Genomic DNA, 20,515 nt, shown 5'->3' with positions numbered 1-20,515 from the left:
TGAACTCCTCTGAAACCTTATCGGTTCTCCCCAGCAGGGCAGCACAGTGAAGATAGATCGCAGATTGTGAAACCTCTAAAGACTGACTCTTTATCACTTTGCGTACTATACCGCATGGGCCTGCAGTCACTCTGCCACAATAGACTGAAGTAAACAACCTTTAAACTAAAGCTTTATGCAATAAACTAAAGTGGACTTCAGATCCGCTGCCAACAACAAAAGATGCCATAGTGGATTGAAATGATATCTAGGCTATTATACAATTTCCCCAGTGATTAAAGAGCACTTTTAATACAGTATCTTGCATTAACTGGATTAGAAGCAGACAATAACCTTATTAAATACATTGTAGAAAGCTAGTTTGTGTCTTGGAATAATCTGACATTCAGTTAAACACAAGCAAAAGCACAATGTTGTCATTTTCAATCGCATGCACCATCAGTCATTCACACAGCAACTCAAAAATGATCATTTACTGCCATCTAGTGATGCACATAAATCAAACAGACGAGGTAAAACATTTGTGATACCATATTGCCCTCTTATGGATGTTTTTGCTCTTAACAACGAATATTTAACTCTTTTATCGTTTTGTCTCATCTCCAAAAGAGTCATAACAACTTTTTAACGAAAATAAAATCCAAAGTACTCACCGAATGTATGATTTTTATAGATAAAACGACGTATCCACATCCAATCTCGTCTTTGTCCTTCCCTTCACACACGATCAAGATTCATCAATGCTTAATTGGAAACAGGTGTATGAGATTTTTTTCCGATAACTTTTATTTTGCATTAGTTTTCATTTTAAATGTCTTGTAGAAAATCAAGAAGACAAGTTAAAAGCAATGTAGTTTATTAGCTGTCCACGGAAAAAAAGGATGTTTTGCCATCCAATATCTTTTAATTATTCTGACATCACAGAAATCATTTTATGAATATTTTTAAAAAAAATGATTTATCGTATATATATATATTCATTATTTTGAATAATTTGGTAATTTGACAAAATAAAAAATATTAATTAATTAATTCATTCATTCAAAACCTATAATAAAAATGCAATAAATAATAAACATGATTTTTATTAAATCTTTTTGTTGTTCTCTATTGCACGAAATATCTGATAAACATTTTTTTTTTACTTACAATTAAATGTGATAATTGTAATATATATATACACACACACACACACACACACACACACACACACACACACACACACACACACACACACACACACACACACACACACACACACACACGTGTAAATTAAATATACTATATATAAAATAATCTTATAAATACATTATTTAGTTTGAAATTATTTGGTAATTTGTCAAATTAATTTAACAATATATATTTCTATTTTTTAATTCTCTGTTGTACCATATTTTAATAAACTTAATGAACTTTTAATGCACAGTCAAAGTCATGTGAAAAAAAATCGGTTTCATATTAACACAAAATAAATAACCATATATCTAATAAAAAATACACAAAAAAGCTTTTGCATATATATATATATATATATATATATATATATATATATATACTGTGGGGGGGGGATATGTATATATATAAATATATATATATATATATATATATATATATATATATATCAATGTATACATACATTTATTACATTAATTAATTTGAATAATTTGGTAATTTGACAAAATAATAAAAAAATATTTATTTCTATTTTAAATTATCTGTCGAACCATATTTGAATAAACTGTGCATGAAAAAAAAACATTTCCACAGTTTCGTATTAACAAAAAATGTATATGTCAGGCCCAAGAAAAATGTCTAGGACTATTCCCCGTACACTTCTTTGAAAGTGTAGTGTGTACTCTGTGCTGCACTATCATGTAGACCAGTTCAGGCTCTAGTCTGTAGAATGAGTGAGAGGGAGGGGCGGGGTTTGTTCTGTGCACTTCGCTCGGGGCCGCGCATCAGCCGCTGAGCTGAGCCCAGGACGCGCGCACTTGCTGCTCGTTCTTTGTCCTCCATTGCAGCTGGTGTTCGCAGCTCCGCCGCACAGCGCAGGCCCGAAGTAGCGCAGCCGCTCTGAGGTTAGTGCCCTACCGCGCAATCTCCAGCCATTTCAGCCCCGGCGCAGCCGCACCAAACAACCCGGCAGCGTTTGTCTTTCACACACTCAGATGCAGATCGCGACGATGCGAAACAGAACTCGGAACGATATCGAAAGCATTTGCCAGAATAGCAATTATTATTTACCCCGCTCAAATTTGGGGCAAAATAATCATGGCGCTGTCGCAGGCCTTTGGCCTACTGAATTTAGATGTGTAATCGTAATCGCTCTTGTTTTGTCCAGATGCTAAATGGGTTTTCAGTGCATGAGAGCTTGTGTTTATGTGCTCTTCATCGGGGAATCGGATTTGAATGCATGTTTCATGGCATATTAGCACAGAAGTGTTATCGATCAGTCGAGTGTTTAAATCGCTTTATACAGAGTCGACAACGATGCCCGGCTAAATTTTATTTAAAAGATAATTTCAGATGTTTTGAAGCTCGTATGAATTTTTTTCTACTGCCTTGTATGAAATAGCAGTGTGAACAGGCTTCAGTGTTTAATGTTTCACTATTACATTTCGCTCTCTTTACACGTATTATTCACAGTTTGAAAATAACCGCCATTTATGTGTTTGTTATTAATGCTAGACATCACTAATGTTAGTCTATATCGATTCAGTTATCTCAGATATTTAAACCTACCTTTTATAATGGCTATTATTGGTTGTTGACGTGTCTCTTGATATTTGTTAACGTTTTTGGTGTTTTGGCCATATCATTTGTAACGTTACCGTTTTCCAGAACATAGTGTCAGGGCCATTGAATTGAACAGAATGATGATGATGATGCAGCGCGACTCGAGCTGGTGTATTTATCTATGTGGATCATACGTCATCCCACATTATTCCTACATACGTTTTTATTTATGTATTTATTTTAATCCAAAACGTTTTAATACATTTAATCCATACTCCTTGCTCTGAGAGAATTGTCATTAGAACATCTTATTATTCAATAAAACTTAATTTTAAAATGTTCTCTTTCTGTGTCATTGGGTTTGTCATTGATAAAGCTTTGATTTCTTCCTGTAATTTATTAATTTACATGATTGTACATAGCTAAATTGTAATACTCACAGCAAAGGTATATGCTGTTGATAATTTTGAATGCTAACATATCTGTTTTGGGTAAATACAGAAAGCAGTCAGTCCTACACACTGCAGCCAAAACATTATCACTTTAAAAAAAAAAGATATATATATATATATGAGACAATTATATTGTTTATATGTGATGATTAGGGCCCCCTACTGGAGTGAAGTTTAAAGCAATAAAAATAGATGCAGTGCTTTATGAAAATGGTTATTAGATAACTTTTGTGTGTATAAAAAGGAGACCCTTTTCCTACACATTAAACTACTTAGAATAAATAGCATATACATTTACAAATGTCAAATTTTGGGTGGCTGATTCAGACCACTTAATGACATTATGATCACACTCAGTGGCCCAGTTTACCTGGATTCACCCCCAGATTAAATGTTTTGTTCATGATGTTTCAATATATAAGCACATCTGCCAACACTATACTAACAGAATACCAAGTCTGATTCACATTACATACTAGTAAAAAGTGATTTTGGTAACTATTATAAGACAATGTCCAAAGATGATGCCCCTTTGAGTGCATTTTTAAATGCAAATGCTTATACAAATTAAAATACACTTGCGCACACACGCACGTATATATTTTGAGTACTTGGGCCACCTCAAAATATTAGGTCAATAACTCTCACCCTGACCTAATCTATTAATGTAAGCAAACCAGTTAGGCTACTTGTGGAATGTGTGTGTGCTGTGCTAATATATTGTTTATGTGTGTCTCAGTGTGTTTGAGAGAAACTGTATCGGGTGATGGAAGACCACACGGTGCATCAGACAGAGCACATGACCACTATCGAGGCCCATGCCGTCTCTCAGCAGGTCGGGCAGGTGCATGTCGCCACGTACACAGAGCACGGCATGCTGAGCGCTGATGAGGATTCGCCCTCCTCGCCCGATGATGACGCTTATGATGACTCCGACATCCTCAACTCAACTGGAACAGATGAGGTCACTGCACATCTGGCTGCTGCAGGTCGGTTCCAGCACATTGTAGTTGTGTACTGACTGTGACTAGTGGTTATTACACTGACCACTAGATGGCGAACTTAAACCATAAATTGGCAGCTTAAGTTAGAGCATGGTGCTAGCAGTGTCAGTCATTGCTTCAATTCCCAGTGAATAAACAGCGTATATCCTGAATGATATAGAATGTCTAAAAACAGCTGATTTCATGCCCCTAATTCTTTTTCAGGACCTGTTGGCATGGCAGCAGCCGCCGCTGTAGCAACAGGGAAGAAACGTAAACGGCCGCACATCTTTGAATCAAACCCTTCAATCCGCAAAAGACAACAGACCCGCTTGCTTAGGTGAACTATATTCATAGTATTGTTTATTGAATTGGTTGTTATTATCAGTGGTTTTTACAACATAAAATAATATACCGGTACATTGAATAAAACAATCAAAACAAATTATTATTTATCTTAGTATTATTCATATGCTATTATAGTATTTATTGATATTTGAAATTTTCTGTTATTTTTATATTTTAAGTTCTTTAAGTATCTTTACTTCATTTGTTCAAGTATCTTTAAATATTTCTATTTAGCGTTAATATATATATATATATATATATATAATTATTATTTTTTGTATGTATTTGAGTTAGTTGCAAAGGAAACATTTAAAGATTTTTAAGTGTATGTTTTTCGTCTAATATTTATATAATTTTAATTTCAGCTTTATTTCAATTACAAAAAAATATTTTGGTAACACTACAATAAGGTCTCATCTTTTTTAACATTAGTTAATGCATTAAGTTAACTGACTTGAACTCACAATGAACAATATATGCTTACAGCATTTATTAACCTATGTTTATGTTAGTTAATAAAAATCTTCATGTTAGTTCACAGTGCCAATGTTTACAGATACAATAAAAATCTTCATGTTAGTTCACAGTGCCAATGTTTACAGATACAACTTTTGATCTTAAAAATGGATTGGTAAATGTTGAGATTAACATTTACTAAGATTAATAAATGCTGTAGAAGTATTGTGCATTGTTAGTTCATGTTAACTAATATAGTTAACAATGAAACCTTATTGTAAAGTGTTAGCATGATTTTTACGAATTGTAGTGAAAAATAACAACACTGACTCTTATTATGTCTGCAGGAAGCTGAGAGCGACTCTAGACGAGTACACGACACGGGTTGGCCAGCAGGCTATTGTGTTGTGCATCTCTCCCTCTAAACCGAACCCTGTGTTTAGAGTATTTGGAGCGGCACCATTAGAGAATGTGGTGAGTATTTTTACTGTGCGTTTCCTCTTAAATAGCATTTGCACTGTTTCTGATTTGACACTAGTTTTGTTTTGATGTCCTGTGATCAGGTGAGGAAATACAAAAGCATGATTTTGGAGGATCTAGAAAATGCCCTGGCTGAACATGCGCCCCCTGGTGGTGGGGAGCTCACCTCTGAGTTGCCTCCACTGACTATTGACGGCATACCAGTGTCTGTGGACAAGATGACGCAGGTGGGCACCAGATGGCACTATGAGCCATGAATTTTCTGCTTTGCCATGCAAATGTGCTTTTTCTAGACTCGTGCAGCAGCGTTTAATCGAGACGTAGAAGTCGTCTCAGTTCGACCCCCTACAGGGCTTTAGAACAGGTTACTTTTACTTTTGGCCTGGTATAAGACCACATAACCAATTCAGCCACTTCATTTACCAGCTAGCCCATTACTCAGTACCCCACATGCTGTGTGCTGATACCTGATGTCCCTCAGGACAGACACACCTTGCTTGGTTTGTGGCAGTTGGAGGCAGGTCTGTGCAGGGATCATCAGGTGAGCTTGTACGCGCGAGTAATTATCCGGCACAGGGCCGAGCACAGGGGTTTCTGATTGGCTCCCAAGTGGATTAAGAGCAGAGCAGGGGAGGGAAGGGGCAGCTGATCGGTGTGTTTGGGGCGTGAGATTCCTCTTAATTCCTTCGCCATGTAATTAGACCATCTGCACAAACACAAGGAAGAGCCTACAACTCATGATGCCACTGTGGACAATCTGTTACACAACTTTGAACCCTGTACTTAACATCAGTATTTATTAAGTTCAGGTTTTAGCTGTTATCATGATTGATTTTTGATCATTGAGATTTTTAAATTGGGTTTTATTAAAATATATACACTACTGGGCAAAAGTTTGGAATTTTTACAATTTTTTATGTTTTTGAAAGAAGTCTCTTATGCTCATCAAGCCTGCATTTATTTGATAAAAAATAACAGTAATATATGTTTTTACAATTTAAAATAATGGTTTTCTATTTGAATGTATCTTTCAAATACAATTTATTCCTGTGATGCAAAGCTGAATTTTCAGCATCTTTCCTCCAGTCTTCAGTGTCCCATGATCCTTCAGAAGTCATTTGAAATATGCTGATTTATTATCAATGTTGGAAAGAGTTGTGCTGCTTAATATTTTTGTATAACCTCCTTTGATGAATAAAAAGTATTAAAAAAAGAACAGCATTTATTAAAAATAGAAATCCTTTGGAACAATATACACTACCGTTCTAAAGTTTTTATTTGTTAAAGAAATTAATACTTTTATTCTGCAAGGATATGTTAAATTGATTTTTTTTTTAAAGTGATAATTATATTGTTAGAAAATATTCTATTTTGAATAAATGCTGTTTTGTTCAGCTTTGGATCACAGAAATAAATATTTTAAAGCATGTTAGAATAGAAAACCATTATTTTGAATTGTAAGAATCTTTGATGAATTTCAATTTCAATGAATTAGCTGTATCAGAACTTTTTTTTTTCTCCCGAAATCCTTCTCTACTAGCTGTTCGCCATGTTGTTTGTCACCGTCCAATGTCAGGCTTACAGGAAGTGTTTGTGTTTGTGACAGTGAGAGAGTGTAAGGGAGGGAGAAGCTCTTTTGGGAACTGATTTATTCCTCCCGAGCCAAATTTAGCCTGTGATGTCGAGGTGAACAGACGTTGCTACAGAGTGCTGTGCAGTTCAATCCCTATCCTGCCTACGGAATTAACAAGGGCACTGAGGGCACTGGGATAAACTCCACCCTCACCCCCAGGACAGAGCGGTCGCTGGGCTAATGGACTGCCCCATACAACTCTGTGTTGTTTTAAAGTCAATGGACTCATTCAGGCTAAAAAATATATATAAGCCCCTTGATTGTCGTGTTAATACCTTAACAATTTCTTACTAACGCTTTTTTAGATTACGACTTTAAGCCGTTAAAATATATTTAAAATATGGCATCATTGCAAAGTTCTTTTACTGAATTTTCAATTGTTCTCTTCCCCCCCGCCCCCCTGCATTTATTCTATTTCTTGGTTTTATTGATATTTTCTTGCATCTATTTAACCATTCATTGCCATCTTTAAACTTTAAAGAGACAGCACATATGCTTTGTTTTTTACATTACAGTGGTAGTTGTCAAACAGCAATTGCTTCATCTTCAGTGTCACATGAACCTTCAGAAATCATTCTAAAATGCTGATTTGTTGCTCAAGAAACATTTTTTTTTTCAATATTGAAATCATTTGTGCTGCTTAATATTTTTCTGAAAACTGTAATGCATTTTTTCAGGACTCTTTGGTGAATAGGAAGTTCAAAAGAACAGCATTTATTTCAAATATAAATCTTTTGTAACATTTATTTAAAAAAAAAACAATCTTACTGACCCCAAACTTTTGACCAGTAGTGCACCAACCTTAAAAGTGTTAATTCATTTATTTGTTGTCTACATAATCTATAGTGCAGTGGTGTATGTTCCATCTTCTCAATCTCCTGCAGTCAGTGTGCAGTGGAGCCTCACCCATAGATTAATCTTTAAATAGAAACCCAATAGTCTACTTTTAGCTTTTCACAAGCTATACGTGTCGGCAGACTGTCTGTACTCAGTTGCAGAAGGAAGGGGAAAATCAATGGCTTGCTGTTTCCAAACTCTCTTCACACAAATGTAATTTTTCCAGAGGCCGTCATGCGCTCTGCCACTCCCAGTTTCAAATCTCCCGTAGTGATTGTGCGCTCTTTGTTTTCAGGCCCAGCTCAGAGCGTTCATTCCAGAAATGCTAAAGTATTCCACAGGCCGTGGGAAGCCTGGCTGGGGGAAAGAGAGCTGCAAGCCCATCTGGTGGCCGGAGGACATTCCTTGGGCCAACGTACGAAGTGACGTCCGAACAGAGGAGCAGAAACAGAGGGTAGTGTTGGGGGCTCACACTAGGACTGGGACATAAAGAACAAAACACTACAGAATATTTTTGACCAACAATATATACAATATGGTTAAAATTCTAAACTAAATGTTCTGTATATATTTGATTAAAATGGTAAAACTGTGTGTATAATTTTTGTATATATATATATATATATATATATATATATATATATATATGAAGAAAAGTACAGTAGACATTTAGATTAATATAAGAATAGGTAATATTTAATCATTTTAATTTATTAAAATAGAGAACAATATACAGTACTAAACAGCAGTATTTTACCAACATATATTTTTACTAAAACATTTAATTCTATGATAAATGCTACGAGTGATGACAAGTGAATCGTTGAATCAGCCACACCATAGTTTTGTCAGCTTTCCACAAAATGGCATCTGAATTGAAGCAAATGAGCCAAAGCTTGCATCATCTTGATTTATCGAGAGCTTATTTCCTTTGGAAACAGGTGTCATGGACGCAAGCCCTGAGGACTATCGTTAAAAACTGCTATAAGCAGCATGGGAGAGAGGACCTGCTCTACGCCTTTGAGGACCAGATCACCCCACAGCAAGTTGCCACAACAGCCACTCACAGCATTGCACACCTAGTGCCGTCACAGACCGTAGTGCAGACGATCAGTAATCCTGATGGAACCGTCTCGCTCATACAGGTGAGCTCAGGTCCCAGTTGTGGGAACAACTACATGGTTGTTTTTGACTACAGTATATACAAGATCCACTGGAGGACTTCTTTTTTTAATATAGAGGGAGATCAAACTATTTTAAAAAAAATAATATTAAAGTCAACATGACAATATTTACTGCCTTAATACATGTAATTGGTCTGACTGTGTATAAACTTGTGTATGTGTATATATACACACACATACAACTGTTTGCACCAAATCAGCATATTTGAATGATTTCTGAAGGGTCATGTGACACTGATGACTGGAGTAATGATGCTGAAAATTCAGCTTTGACATCACAGGAATAAATTACATTTTAAAATGTACAACATTCATTTTAATTTGTTATAATAATTCACAATATTACTGTATTTTTTGCAATCAAATAAATGCAGCCTTGATGAGCATAAGAGACCTTTCTAAAACATTTAAAAAAAACATTAACTAGCATTTTTGCTATGCTAGTAAGATTTATAGTAAAAAAATGTTTTATTAAATTTTCACCAGTGGTCACATTACAGTATCCTAACGTCCACATTTTAACTAATCAAAAGGTTGGCACTGGAGCCACGGTAGCAACACTGGCAGATGCGTCAGAATTGCCAGGCACGGTGACAGTCGCCCAGGTGAATTACTCCACAGTGACGGATGGAGAGGTAATGTCAACGCACACTTCCTTATCTGAATATTCTATGAGTTTGCATCTTGTGCATGTTCTGTCCTGTCCTCACACACATATACTGTGCTTTTAGGTCATATCTCTCCCTTCACACCTATTATTGTTATTTGGTCTCTAAGGTGGAGCAGAATTGGGCCACACTACAGGGAGGCGAGATGACCATCCAGACCACGCAAGCGTCGGAGGCCACGCAGGCTGTGGCTTCCTTAGCCGAAGCTGCGGTTGCTGCATCACATGAGATGCAACAGGGGGCAACTGTTACCATGGCACTCAACAGGTACTCATGGGAAGTAGAGATGAAGCTGGGGTTGGGGAGAGAAAGAAAGGAAATACTGAACCGCAGCAGCTTCTAGGTGCAGGTTTAAGTCCCCAGGGTCTTATTAACAGGCCTCACCTGAGCCTGTTCTCCTGTTTATCACAAGGAGTTAGCAGCAGCAGCAGCTCAGAAATACAGCACAGCGGGAACAATTGGATCATACTCCATTCCCACAACAATTAGGCTGAGGGGGCATTGTTTTCTGCTCAACAGTCTTCATTAAAGCAGTAAAATCTACCATCAGTCTGCTTAGCACAGTCAGGACATCTACAAATAAGATATATTACCAAAAAGTTTATTTTCATCTACTAAAGCCCCGTAGCACTGAAAATTGCCCTCTTTTTGTCAGTATCTCAAAGGGAATCGGGATAGACAGTCTTTGGACTCTATTTGGATTGGAAGCCCATTTCTGCCACATAAGAAAACAAATCATGCTTTGTTTGAATATCAAATTATAAAATAAAAACTCATGATCATGTAGTAAGTCATAATTTAGATTAAAAAGTCTTGACAAAATGTTAAGTTTTGTCAATGTTCTTTATCTCAGAATGTCAATTTTGGATATTTATCTCGTAATTATGACTTTGAAAGTTGAAATTGTGACATACTGTTGTAATTGACTTGTCAATTTCATCTTTTCATGTAATTTTTATTTTATATATAATTTTGACGTTATGAAGTTAGATAAAGTCTTGTGATGAAAATGTCAAAACATTTTGTCCAAATATGACTTTTTATCTCACAATTTTGACTTGTTTTGGTGTCAGTTTCAACTTTTTGTCAATTTCGAAATATGTCATATTTTAGACTTTCATCGGTAACACTTGGTTGTGTTGAGAATAAACCACCAATTGATCTACCATATTTTTGTTGCATACAGTTACTGTAGACCACAACAGATTTAAACATGGATAAATGGTTATCAACAGGGTCGCTGAAAAGGACAAATGCAGAAGTTTCTTCATCTACAAGTAAGGATAAATCTTCAGCAATGCATGACATCAAAAAGACAAAAAATAAAGTCTTAATTCAGTAGTGACTACCTTGCTAGTCTTCACATGTGTGGGAGCAGAGCACAAGCAGCTCTGTTGCTGAAATGAAGCTTTATATTATTTAGCTTATGTTAGGTTTGCTTTACACGTTATTTTACCTGAATAAGCTTTACATCAAGCCTGGTTTCTGTTTGAACCGTAGTTCTTTTTAGCCCGACATACAGTGCTTAGTAAATGCTAAGCAACATCAAACTTTGCATTAGTTGAGTCACAAAGATTTTAGTTCACACGGTCTAATTGTTATGCCAGAGGCTCGACCGGGCCTTGTTCTAGACTAGAGGAATGAAAGCAAGAGCACACCAGCATCCTCAGTTGAAGCTGTAATGATAGTATATTGGCGAAACAGATTTGGCAAACGTATTTGTTTGCGCTCTGGAGAGCGTCAAATGTTTCTATTTACAACGTGTTTTTTTCAGTGTTGAGCAATGTAGCCAATCACAGACATATCTGTTGATTTCTTGAGCTTAATGGCCAATCAGGGCTGTTTAAATTAGTCAGAATCCACTCACTTTTTTTTCAGTGCTGAATTATGCAAGCTAGCGAATCCTCTCATTTTAACAAACAGAGTGTAGACACGATAGTGTAGACGGCTTCATTGATTAACTGCCATGTGCACGCTGCAAATGCGGAATTCACTCTCGAAATTGCAATGATTGACATAGTGACCATTGCAATGGACAGGACAAAAATCTGATATGTGCATTAAGGCTAGAGCACCCTATTTGATTCTGGAACCGGGCCCTGGGCTTGGTAACCCATCTACTTATGTGTCAGAAATGGGCGTCCGTATTTTGGACATCTATAACGAGAGAAAGAAGAACTTGTTTAGGACAGTGGTTCTCTTTTTCTGATTCCTCTTGAGTGACTTCCTGCACTAGGGGGCAGTACACACCAATTCACATCAATACATCTTAAATCCTGTATAAAGCATTGCATGTTTATGAAAGCAGGGATATTGTGAGATTATTTCCTTAATTTACATCTGTGTGTTGCAGTGAAGCAGCAGCTCACGCAGTGGCCACATTAGCGGAAGCGACTCTTCAGGGCGGAGGACAGATCGTGTTAGCGGGAGAAACGGCGGCCGCAGTAGGAGCTTTAACTGGAGTTTCGGATGGCAGTGGTATGAACCCCTGCTCTATATCACAAGCATACACACACCAGCCTGACACTCGAATGCATACAGGAAAGTGTGGGGTGGGCAAACATATGATGAAACGTCCCTTTCGTCATCACTCATCTAGTATGTGAGGGAACGCATGGGTCTCATGTAAGGTGTGTTAATGCGTGAGGAAGTCCGTGGAGGTCTATTGTAATCCCCGGGGTGTTTGTGGGACAGATGGTGACTCCAGCTTCTACACTTCTTGCTAATCCTTGCTTTGACTCAACCACTAAGCGCTCTGCATATGCACGGCACCCTCTAGTAGCGCTGCTTACACATGCATTAGAAGCCATTTTACAAACCAATGGCAGTGATAATGTGTACTATAGGCATTCATTACAGCGTAAACTACACGTTTCCTTTTTTAACTACCATAAACTAGGTTAGATTGAAAGAAGCTAGAAAATCGACACAAGTTTATTGATTTTTCTCTTCCCTTCAAGACAAAGTGAAGTGCCACTAGCAAACCATTTCCATAATGTGACACATTTCTGTGGAAAATTGTTGCAAGAGCAAGTTGATTTTGATTTAAGATAAAGACAGCATTTTTTAGGGATACACCAATATTACAATTCTTGCGGATGCAATAGGCCGATAAATCATTTTTTTGTTTTGTTTTTTGTGGCCAATAATCAAAAGCTGACAAATCTAAATTCATTAACACTTTATAATAAGGTTTCGTTTGTTAGCTTTAGTTAACTACATTACATTAAATACCAATGAAAAATACTTCCAAATCATTTATTAATCTTAGTTTGTTAATTTCAACATTTACTAATACATTAATATATCTAATCAAAAGTTGTATCTGTTAATATACTGCTAACATGAACTAATAATAAACTGGCACTAACTAATGGGACCGTATTGTAAAGTGTCACTCAAAATTCTATAGTAATTTAAAATAATACACTAAATAAATTAACAATAACACTAAAACCTAAAATAATTTAAATGCTACAAGTGAATTAATGCAATACATAAGGCTATGTATGAAAAAAGGCTATTAATTTTTGAGATTTTCTAAAGATTTCATTGTCCACTTTTTCAGATCCATATTGGTTGGAGCAAAAGAAACTTGCTAAAAAATAAATAATAGTAATTTGTTGTCTTCATGATTTTGCCGTTCATATTAAACAAACTTGATTATAACAAATTATTTAATTCTAAAATGCATTCTTTGGATGGACATTCGGTTAGTGGCGTATGCTTTGTCGGCTATAGGAACATTCCATTAAAGATTCAAATTTAAAGATTAAGATAATTTAATATTCAATATCTACCGATAAATCAGCTGACAATCGATATGGTGCATCCTTATTTTTTTTATTTCTAATATACACTGATTCGTTCAATAACAATAAGACAGAGAACATCCATTAAGAACGTAAACGGGCTCCAAATTGCTTTAATGTGGATTTTAATGGGTAAAATGGTTCTGCTCAAAAGTTGGTCCAATCATACCTGCCCATTTCCCAGTGACCTATTGTACCTAGTGTCCTGGCTTACCCCATTGCCCCCATTGACCAAAGAGAAGCCCCCCCCCCCCCTCCTAACCCCCCTTAAAGGAACCCTCTTAAAGGGCTTTGATCCTCTCCATTATCAGGGCATAGTCTAATCACAGAGCCAGCTGTCAGCACCGGGAAGCCCAGTCTATAAAACACACACACAATCTCACATGACATTAAGAGAATAGACAGGAGCAAGGGCTGTATTTAAACATAAAAGCTGATTAGCAGGCATTAAAACTACATTTAAAGACATGGGCGTCAGGCCTTTCCCCACTCTTGGTATTAATATATGACCACTGCCGTTTATTTATTTTTTTCTTTTAATATTTTATATAATTGAATCGTTAAATTTATTAGCAATTCTACATATGCATGAAATTATGTACCACATAATGAACTATACTTTTTGGTCCCGCAGCCTAGAGGACATTTTATACTCGCTATCTCTTGATTGACCATCTGTTGGCCTTTTATTCCCCCTCCCATCTTTTTTATTTTTTAGAAATAAGGAAAACTTGCTTTAAGAGGATGTCACTTTATATAACATTGTACACAAGGAACCTTTCTAGAGGAGGGCAGTAGAGAATGCTAGTACGTCCCGTTTGCCACATACGTAACCGAGCATGTTGACTGTTCATCTAAACCAGCACCAGCAGTGAGTCCCGGAGAGCCACCTCTGCCCAAAACGAGGCCCTCTCCGTTAAGCTGCGCAATTAAACCCAATTTACGCATCAGCACGGGGAGGTTTGGGAGAGCGCAGTCAACAACAGACAGACACTTGACGGACAGCCAGTGTTTATTGACCTTATTCAATCAGCGAAATGGCAGTGCGGGTGCAGCTTTGAAGTGGCTGGTCTGAGGTAATCGTGACTGATTTATGTTTCCTGCTCCAATGCCCCTCTATTGCTCCGTAAGCCTCGTAGAAACCCTCAATGTCAGAGTGACTGAGGGTTTGTAGGCTTTTCACTCAAAAAAACACTGCTTCCAAACTCCGTCAATTATTGAGACATGATGTGATTAAGAGAAATTAGAGTCACTTGTATCCCACGTGGAGTAACTGATTTTCCCATTTATAAAGGAGTGAATCTCATAAAAACATGTTGATGTTTTTGTCATAAGAAAAATATATGTATACCGTGTGTGTGTGTGTGTGTATATATATATATATATACTAATTTTAATAGTTTTTTTCATTTTTATATTCTATATTTGAATTTACACTAATTACAACTGAGTGTCATTAATTTGCCATTTGTTGGTAACAAATTATTTTACAGTTTCCTTTAATTACTATAGTAATAACTATAAATGATGCATAATTACATGCAACTAAATCAAACACTAATCCTATTCCTAACCCTATAGTAAGTAAATGTAGTTCATTTTTATTACTCAGTACTTAAATGTCTAATTACACTGTAACAAGGATACCTTAAAATAAAGTGTAACCTCATTGTTATCATAAGCACTTTCTAATTTAAAGTGAAAATATTTATTTATTTGAATTTACAATCATTCAAATTGGGTGAAGAGGTTAATTATCACAGCCTCATTAATGCTTGATTAGCCTCATTAATGTTTTTTTTTTTTTTTTAGATTCACCCTATGAATTCATTAAATAATTCTGTTTTAATCAAAATCATTCTCCATGCTTGTTTAAGATGCATTTAAGCTCAAAACTGATCTACTTTTGTGTTAAGCTGCGATTAAAGGGAACATTTAGCTTGGGGAGATAGTGCCGGCATGAAAAGATAAACTAACTGACAGCCTAAATGACGAGTTTGAAATATGAGCCTTTCTTTGAGACGCTGGGACAGAGTAGCGTCGTGAGACTATTTTCAGCACACTTTCAGAGAATGAGCACAGCGCACAAGTCCAGCGGCCGACGGGACCTAACCGCAAGACTTTCTCGATGGGTTTACGAGTCACGGTTAGTTTTGACCTTTCGCTTTGCCCATATGAGCAGGTTGCTCACCCTCCTGCCCCGTGTGACTGCAGGAGTAATCCAGGCTGCTCCGCTCACAGCTGGGCGGGGAAACAGAGGTGGATTGAGAAAGAGAGAGGGGTTTAACCTCGAGTCAGAGACGGAGAGAGAGCGAAACGGAAGCTGGGAGTGGCCGCCTCAATTACTCCATTGTTCCGCATTGCAGTGTGATGCTCTAGCCCAGCCCTGGCCACGTAGCGTTCAAACTCTTAACATGGCCGCTCGATTGCGCACGCTCTGCGGCCTCGTCCAACCGCACTCCAAAACTCCCCTCCCTCCCAACTGTCTCAAATGACAAGTTACGTGCATCCCAAACCACTATGCCGCTGTCTTCGCTGATGACATCACAGTTGTACTTTGTACATCTTCAGCTAGATCTGTGAACCCAAATGAGTTTATACACACAGAAGTTGGCATACATGTAACGGGCGTTTGTGTCATTCCAGGTCTCGTCCAGATTCCAGTCAGCATGTATCAGACGGTCGTCACCAGCTTGGCCCAGGGAAATCGACCCGTTCAGGTGGCCATGGCTCCCGTAACCACGCGCATCGACAACACGGTAACACTTGACGGACAGGCGGTGGAAGTGGTGACCCTAGAACAGTGACATACTCTACCCCTGCAGATGTGTGGGACAGGAAATCCAGCGCCTATGTGAAGTGGCTGCTGGAGTATAGTGTAAAAATAATATTTGAACCTGTTCACATACGTCTGCAGGGGTTGGATGGCTTTTTCCTGTTAATATTATTATTGTTATTTTTTTACATTGTACACAGTTCATTGTCTTTTTTTTTCTTTTCTTTTTTTTCTAGTGTTGTTAAATATGTTAATGTTAGTTAATTTTTTTTAGCTGATGTTTGATAAATGTATTGCAACAAAAGAAATGTATCCTCCACAAAAGAAAACAAAATCAACCAAATTTTCAGCCTTCAAAAACTGGCATAATTTGTTCCTTTCTCCCCAAATAAGTCATGTTTTCTCCTCAGTTTTTATCTAGGTTTATGTATATATGTATATATACATATATGTTGTGAACCATCTTGTGCCATATTTGAATCATTTCATTAATATATTATGTGAAAATTGCATTACGATTTTAGTGTTTGATTCCATTGACTACTGAGATGACATGCATGTTTTTTGTTTTGTCTTTTTTGTCAGGCTGTATAATGTAGAATTCTCTTTGTGTGCATTTCACATTAACTCCCAATGTAAAAAAAAAAAAAAATGGTATGACCTTGAATGATTGTGTGGTATATTGAATGAGACCACCGTTTCCTGTCGGTACAGAAGAACACTGGCGCTCAGTGCTGTCTATAGACTTCCACTGAATTGTACTATTAATCGCTAACTATAAATGTCTTACCAATGACACGGCTGAAGATGTAGCACTCCGTATCGTTCAACTTTTATACTTCAGATAATGAACAGACTTTACATATTCATGGTATGTTAGCATTTCGGAAACTAATCTTGTTTTGAAACTGCTGGGGGAAATGTTTTATTTATTTTTTTATTTATTTTTCTTTAACGTTTCTGGTTAGACGTGCGCTCATATCTTTAGATTAACACGAAATCACACATTGAAAGAGCTCAAGATATGATACAGGGCGTTTTTTGAATTCTGATGATGTAATAGCATATATTGCAAAGAACCATAAATTCATATCTCTTTCTTTATCCCTCAAGCTCTTCTTTTGTTTCTACAATGCAAATTTGTGTGTCAAATATGGATGTTTTGTTACTGTTAATAGCCTCTTCCACTCATAACCCACTCTGTCAAGTTTTCTGCTCCCGGTCGGTTTGAATTTTTATACGTCTGTAAGACTTCACGCAATGAGATCCTTTTTATGTAAAATATGTAAAATATAAGGTTGATGAAACCGAACTCTCCCATGTTGCCGGTGAAAGAATGATGGTAACATTGACAGAGTTTGTCTTTCCCTTTTTATCCAGTCTTGGAAATAAAGTGGCCACTATTCAGAATTGTGTTTTTTGAAAATTATTACAGAAATATAATCATTGCTGACACAAGGAAAGTGCTTTAATAATAATACCAGTGCTACATACTAAAATATTAAAGACAGGTTTCTTGTTATAACAGTTTATTAAGGAAATTCATTGTGCTGTTATAGTTCATTATTCTGCAATGTACAAGTGTATAGTGAGCCTCAAAGCGAGCTGTGCAGTGGGATCAACAGGTTTTAGCACAACTGGAAACGCTGTATTGACCAATCATCATTCAGAACTATGGGCCATATTGCACTAACACCATCATAAATCCCAAAATGAGAGAATAAATCCAATGTGGAAGTTAGTAATCTGCGTGCATTTAGATGCAACCTGTTTTATGTCAAGGTCACTAGTCACTTGTTTTTATGAAGTTGAGTAATCTCATCACGAAAACTCCATGACCTCTTTACAACAAAACACATGGTCACATCCGCACCCCACCTCCAGCTGGTTGTGATGGATGGGGCTCCTGTTGCATCATAAGCCCTGATCCCTCCCTCCTGGCTAAAACCTGGATTTAAGGCCCGTGTCCTTCTGCCGAGGGAGGAGTAGGGAAACGCACTAATCCATCAGCCACCGCACACATCCCAGCGTCCCACTCCACTTCCAGATTATCAGCGTGGAGCTCCACGATCGGAGAGAGATGTGAAGCATGCGACTGTCTAATCCCTATCAAACCACATCCGTTCTGAACAGAGCAAAGTGAGAGGGACACGTTAAGGGAAGTGTGTATACTATCCACCACGGCGTATAAGGGAGAGCGAGGACTTGTGTGTTTGTGGTTTCCAGGTCATGGTGGCAGCTGGCAGGAGATGTTCAGTGCACGCGTGCGTCAGTCGTGAGCTGCAGATTAAGGCACTCTTATTAGCACGCTTTCTGAGAATCGGCCCTGGTCCCGACCAAGTGCTCAGCCAATCTGTTCCTCAGTCGGGGCCGTGTTCACAGAACAGCGTTCAGCTCTAATCCGAATACATAACCACAATTCTATCTTAACATCAGAGCGTTACGTACCTGATTTAAGTGTGATGTCACTCGTAAAATCACTGACAAGTGTAGTGCAATCTTTGATACTTATGTAACAAATACACGAGTGAAATACTTCTTTAAGGCTTTTGTATTTTTTTATAAATTCAATTAATACAATTTTTAGTTTTACAGCATTTATGCTAATGTTAATTTAAAAACATACTGTTTATTTTTAATTCATATTCAATGGTATAACATTAAATGTCAATTATGTAACTTGAAATAGCAAAAGCAATATAATTTTATTGTAAAATGTTATTTTTAGTGTCTGGTTTTTTTTGCTCATACTGTGAAGCTAAGTTGAATTAGGGAAAAAAAATGGTTTTAATATCAGCATGCAAATTTCCAATGTGATTTTAAGACTTCACTGTATAATATGTAATGAGTTACTAGAATAGGTAGTAGTAGGAATATACCATAACTCGTGTCATATAGCTCATGATAACATTGATTTTCTAAAAAATTGTGATCCAGTCAACACCCTTGTACACACTTTTGTCCTATCAATTTATGTGTTACTTTAAGGAGGATAGAGGGGTTTTGTCCTTCACTTTTTTTTTACATATTTTTGCGGGTTTGTTCCCCATCACTTGTTCCCCAGATCAACTTTGTGATTTGTGTAATCTGCTAAAACTGGACTCGGATAGATAGACAGAGGAAAAAGCTTTGCTAACGCAAGCAAGCCAACGTTACTTATTGCACCGTCAGTCTCAGAGCTGTAAATGTATAGGCATCCTTATTAGTTTTATCTTTTTATGAAGGTTGCCATTATAGACAAATGGTAATAGCCGTCTGGTGGTATTGTGTCATCAGGGGAATATGGGGCAGAAGTATTGATTGTGTTAAGGAGAGGATATGGCTCTCCACAGGGGGTTGTTCCTCCAGCCTGGAGCTCCACAAACTCTGGGGCAGAGCTTTAATCTCTGCTAATATCTTAATACACACTGCATCCCTCTAGCCCTCTCTCTTACACACACACACACAGGCATTCATGTAGCAGTAGCTCTGAACTAATGGATTATCCCCTCTACTAAACCCAGCCTACCTGTCTGTCTGCCTGTCAGTTTAGGAAATTTGGTTTGGATAGGTCCCACACATCACATTAACACACATAAACATTCAAAATAAATACATTAGACGAACATTAATAAAAATACTAGGAAAAATAAATGTTCCTCCCAATTGCTCTATATCTGTGGCCTAATGGGAGGACAACAAACTCCTTGTATAATGGAAGTGATGGACAGTTAATTAACGAATAGGCTTTTAACAACACGTTCTTTACAAATGTCTGTTGAACTCCTATCGCCTTGGAGGCAGTCTTAATCAGCTTAGTCATTATCTATCTATCTTGCACACTTTTATTACACTTTCCTCATTTTTTCCTCAAAGCAAAATACTACAGTGAATAAAACTGTACAGATGCTTCCTGAGGTAGGGGATATATTATTCCCACCACCATCATCATCACTTTCTAACATTGATGATGTTCTCACCATCATACGCACCTCGGCATCAGACAGTGCGTAAGAGAGATGGACCCTAATCTCATTCCACTAATGCTCTCTTTACATTAGAGTACAGACCGAGCTCTGTCTCAGCCATGCTCTTTCTTTCTCTCCTAACCAGGGATTATTCACTGAATGAGAAGAGTAGTCGGTACAGAGGAGGGGGCCTGGAAAATGCT

General features: G+C 37.2%; 1 protein-coding gene and 1 long non-coding RNA gene across 4 annotated transcripts in view; one reads left to right on the top strand and one right to left on the bottom strand.

The window, feature by feature from the left end:
• LOC307003949 overlaps nt 1-742 on the bottom strand; it is a 68,789-nt gene extending 68,047 nt beyond the window's left edge. Inside the window, exon 1 of one of the 2 annotated variants that reach the window (XR_013798892.1) lies at nt 654-742. This is a non-coding gene — a long non-coding RNA (uncharacterized lncRNA). The remainder of the gene's footprint in view (nt 1-653) is intronic. The other variant, XR_013798893.1, reaches the window with a different exon arrangement.
• A 1,124-nt stretch (nt 743-1,866) lies between these two features.
• nrf1 (nuclear respiratory factor 1) lies at nt 1,867-17,795 on the top strand. Of its 2 annotated transcripts, XM_079622841.1 has the most exons (12): nt 1,867-2,078; nt 3,928-4,177; nt 4,397-4,511; nt 5,323-5,449; nt 5,539-5,682; nt 8,221-8,379; nt 8,867-9,070; nt 9,643-9,744; nt 9,887-10,044; nt 11,013-11,054; nt 12,131-12,255; nt 16,236-17,795. In XM_079622841.1, exons 2-12 carry the CDS (start codon nt 3,955-3,957, stop codon nt 16,394-16,396), a joined length of 1,560 nt encoding a protein of 519 aa, XP_079478967.1. In that variant the 5' UTR covers nt 1,867-2,078; nt 3,928-3,954; the 3' UTR covers nt 16,397-17,795. The 2 variants fall into 2 exon arrangements, with proteins under 2 accessions (XP_079478967.1, XP_079478968.1); XM_079622842.1 differs by lacking the exon at nt 11,013-11,054 and having other exon boundaries at nt 16,236-17,773.
• Nucleotides 17,796-20,515: the final 2,720 nt, after the last annotated feature.

This window comes from Phoxinus phoxinus (genome assembly GCF_949152265.1).
Source record: "Phoxinus phoxinus genome assembly, chromosome: 9".
Taxonomy (NCBI): domain Eukaryota; kingdom Metazoa; phylum Chordata; class Actinopteri; order Cypriniformes; family Leuciscidae; genus Phoxinus; species Phoxinus phoxinus.
Note: the sequence above shows the minus strand (reverse complement) of the source record. Positions and strands in the feature narration are given on the sequence as shown.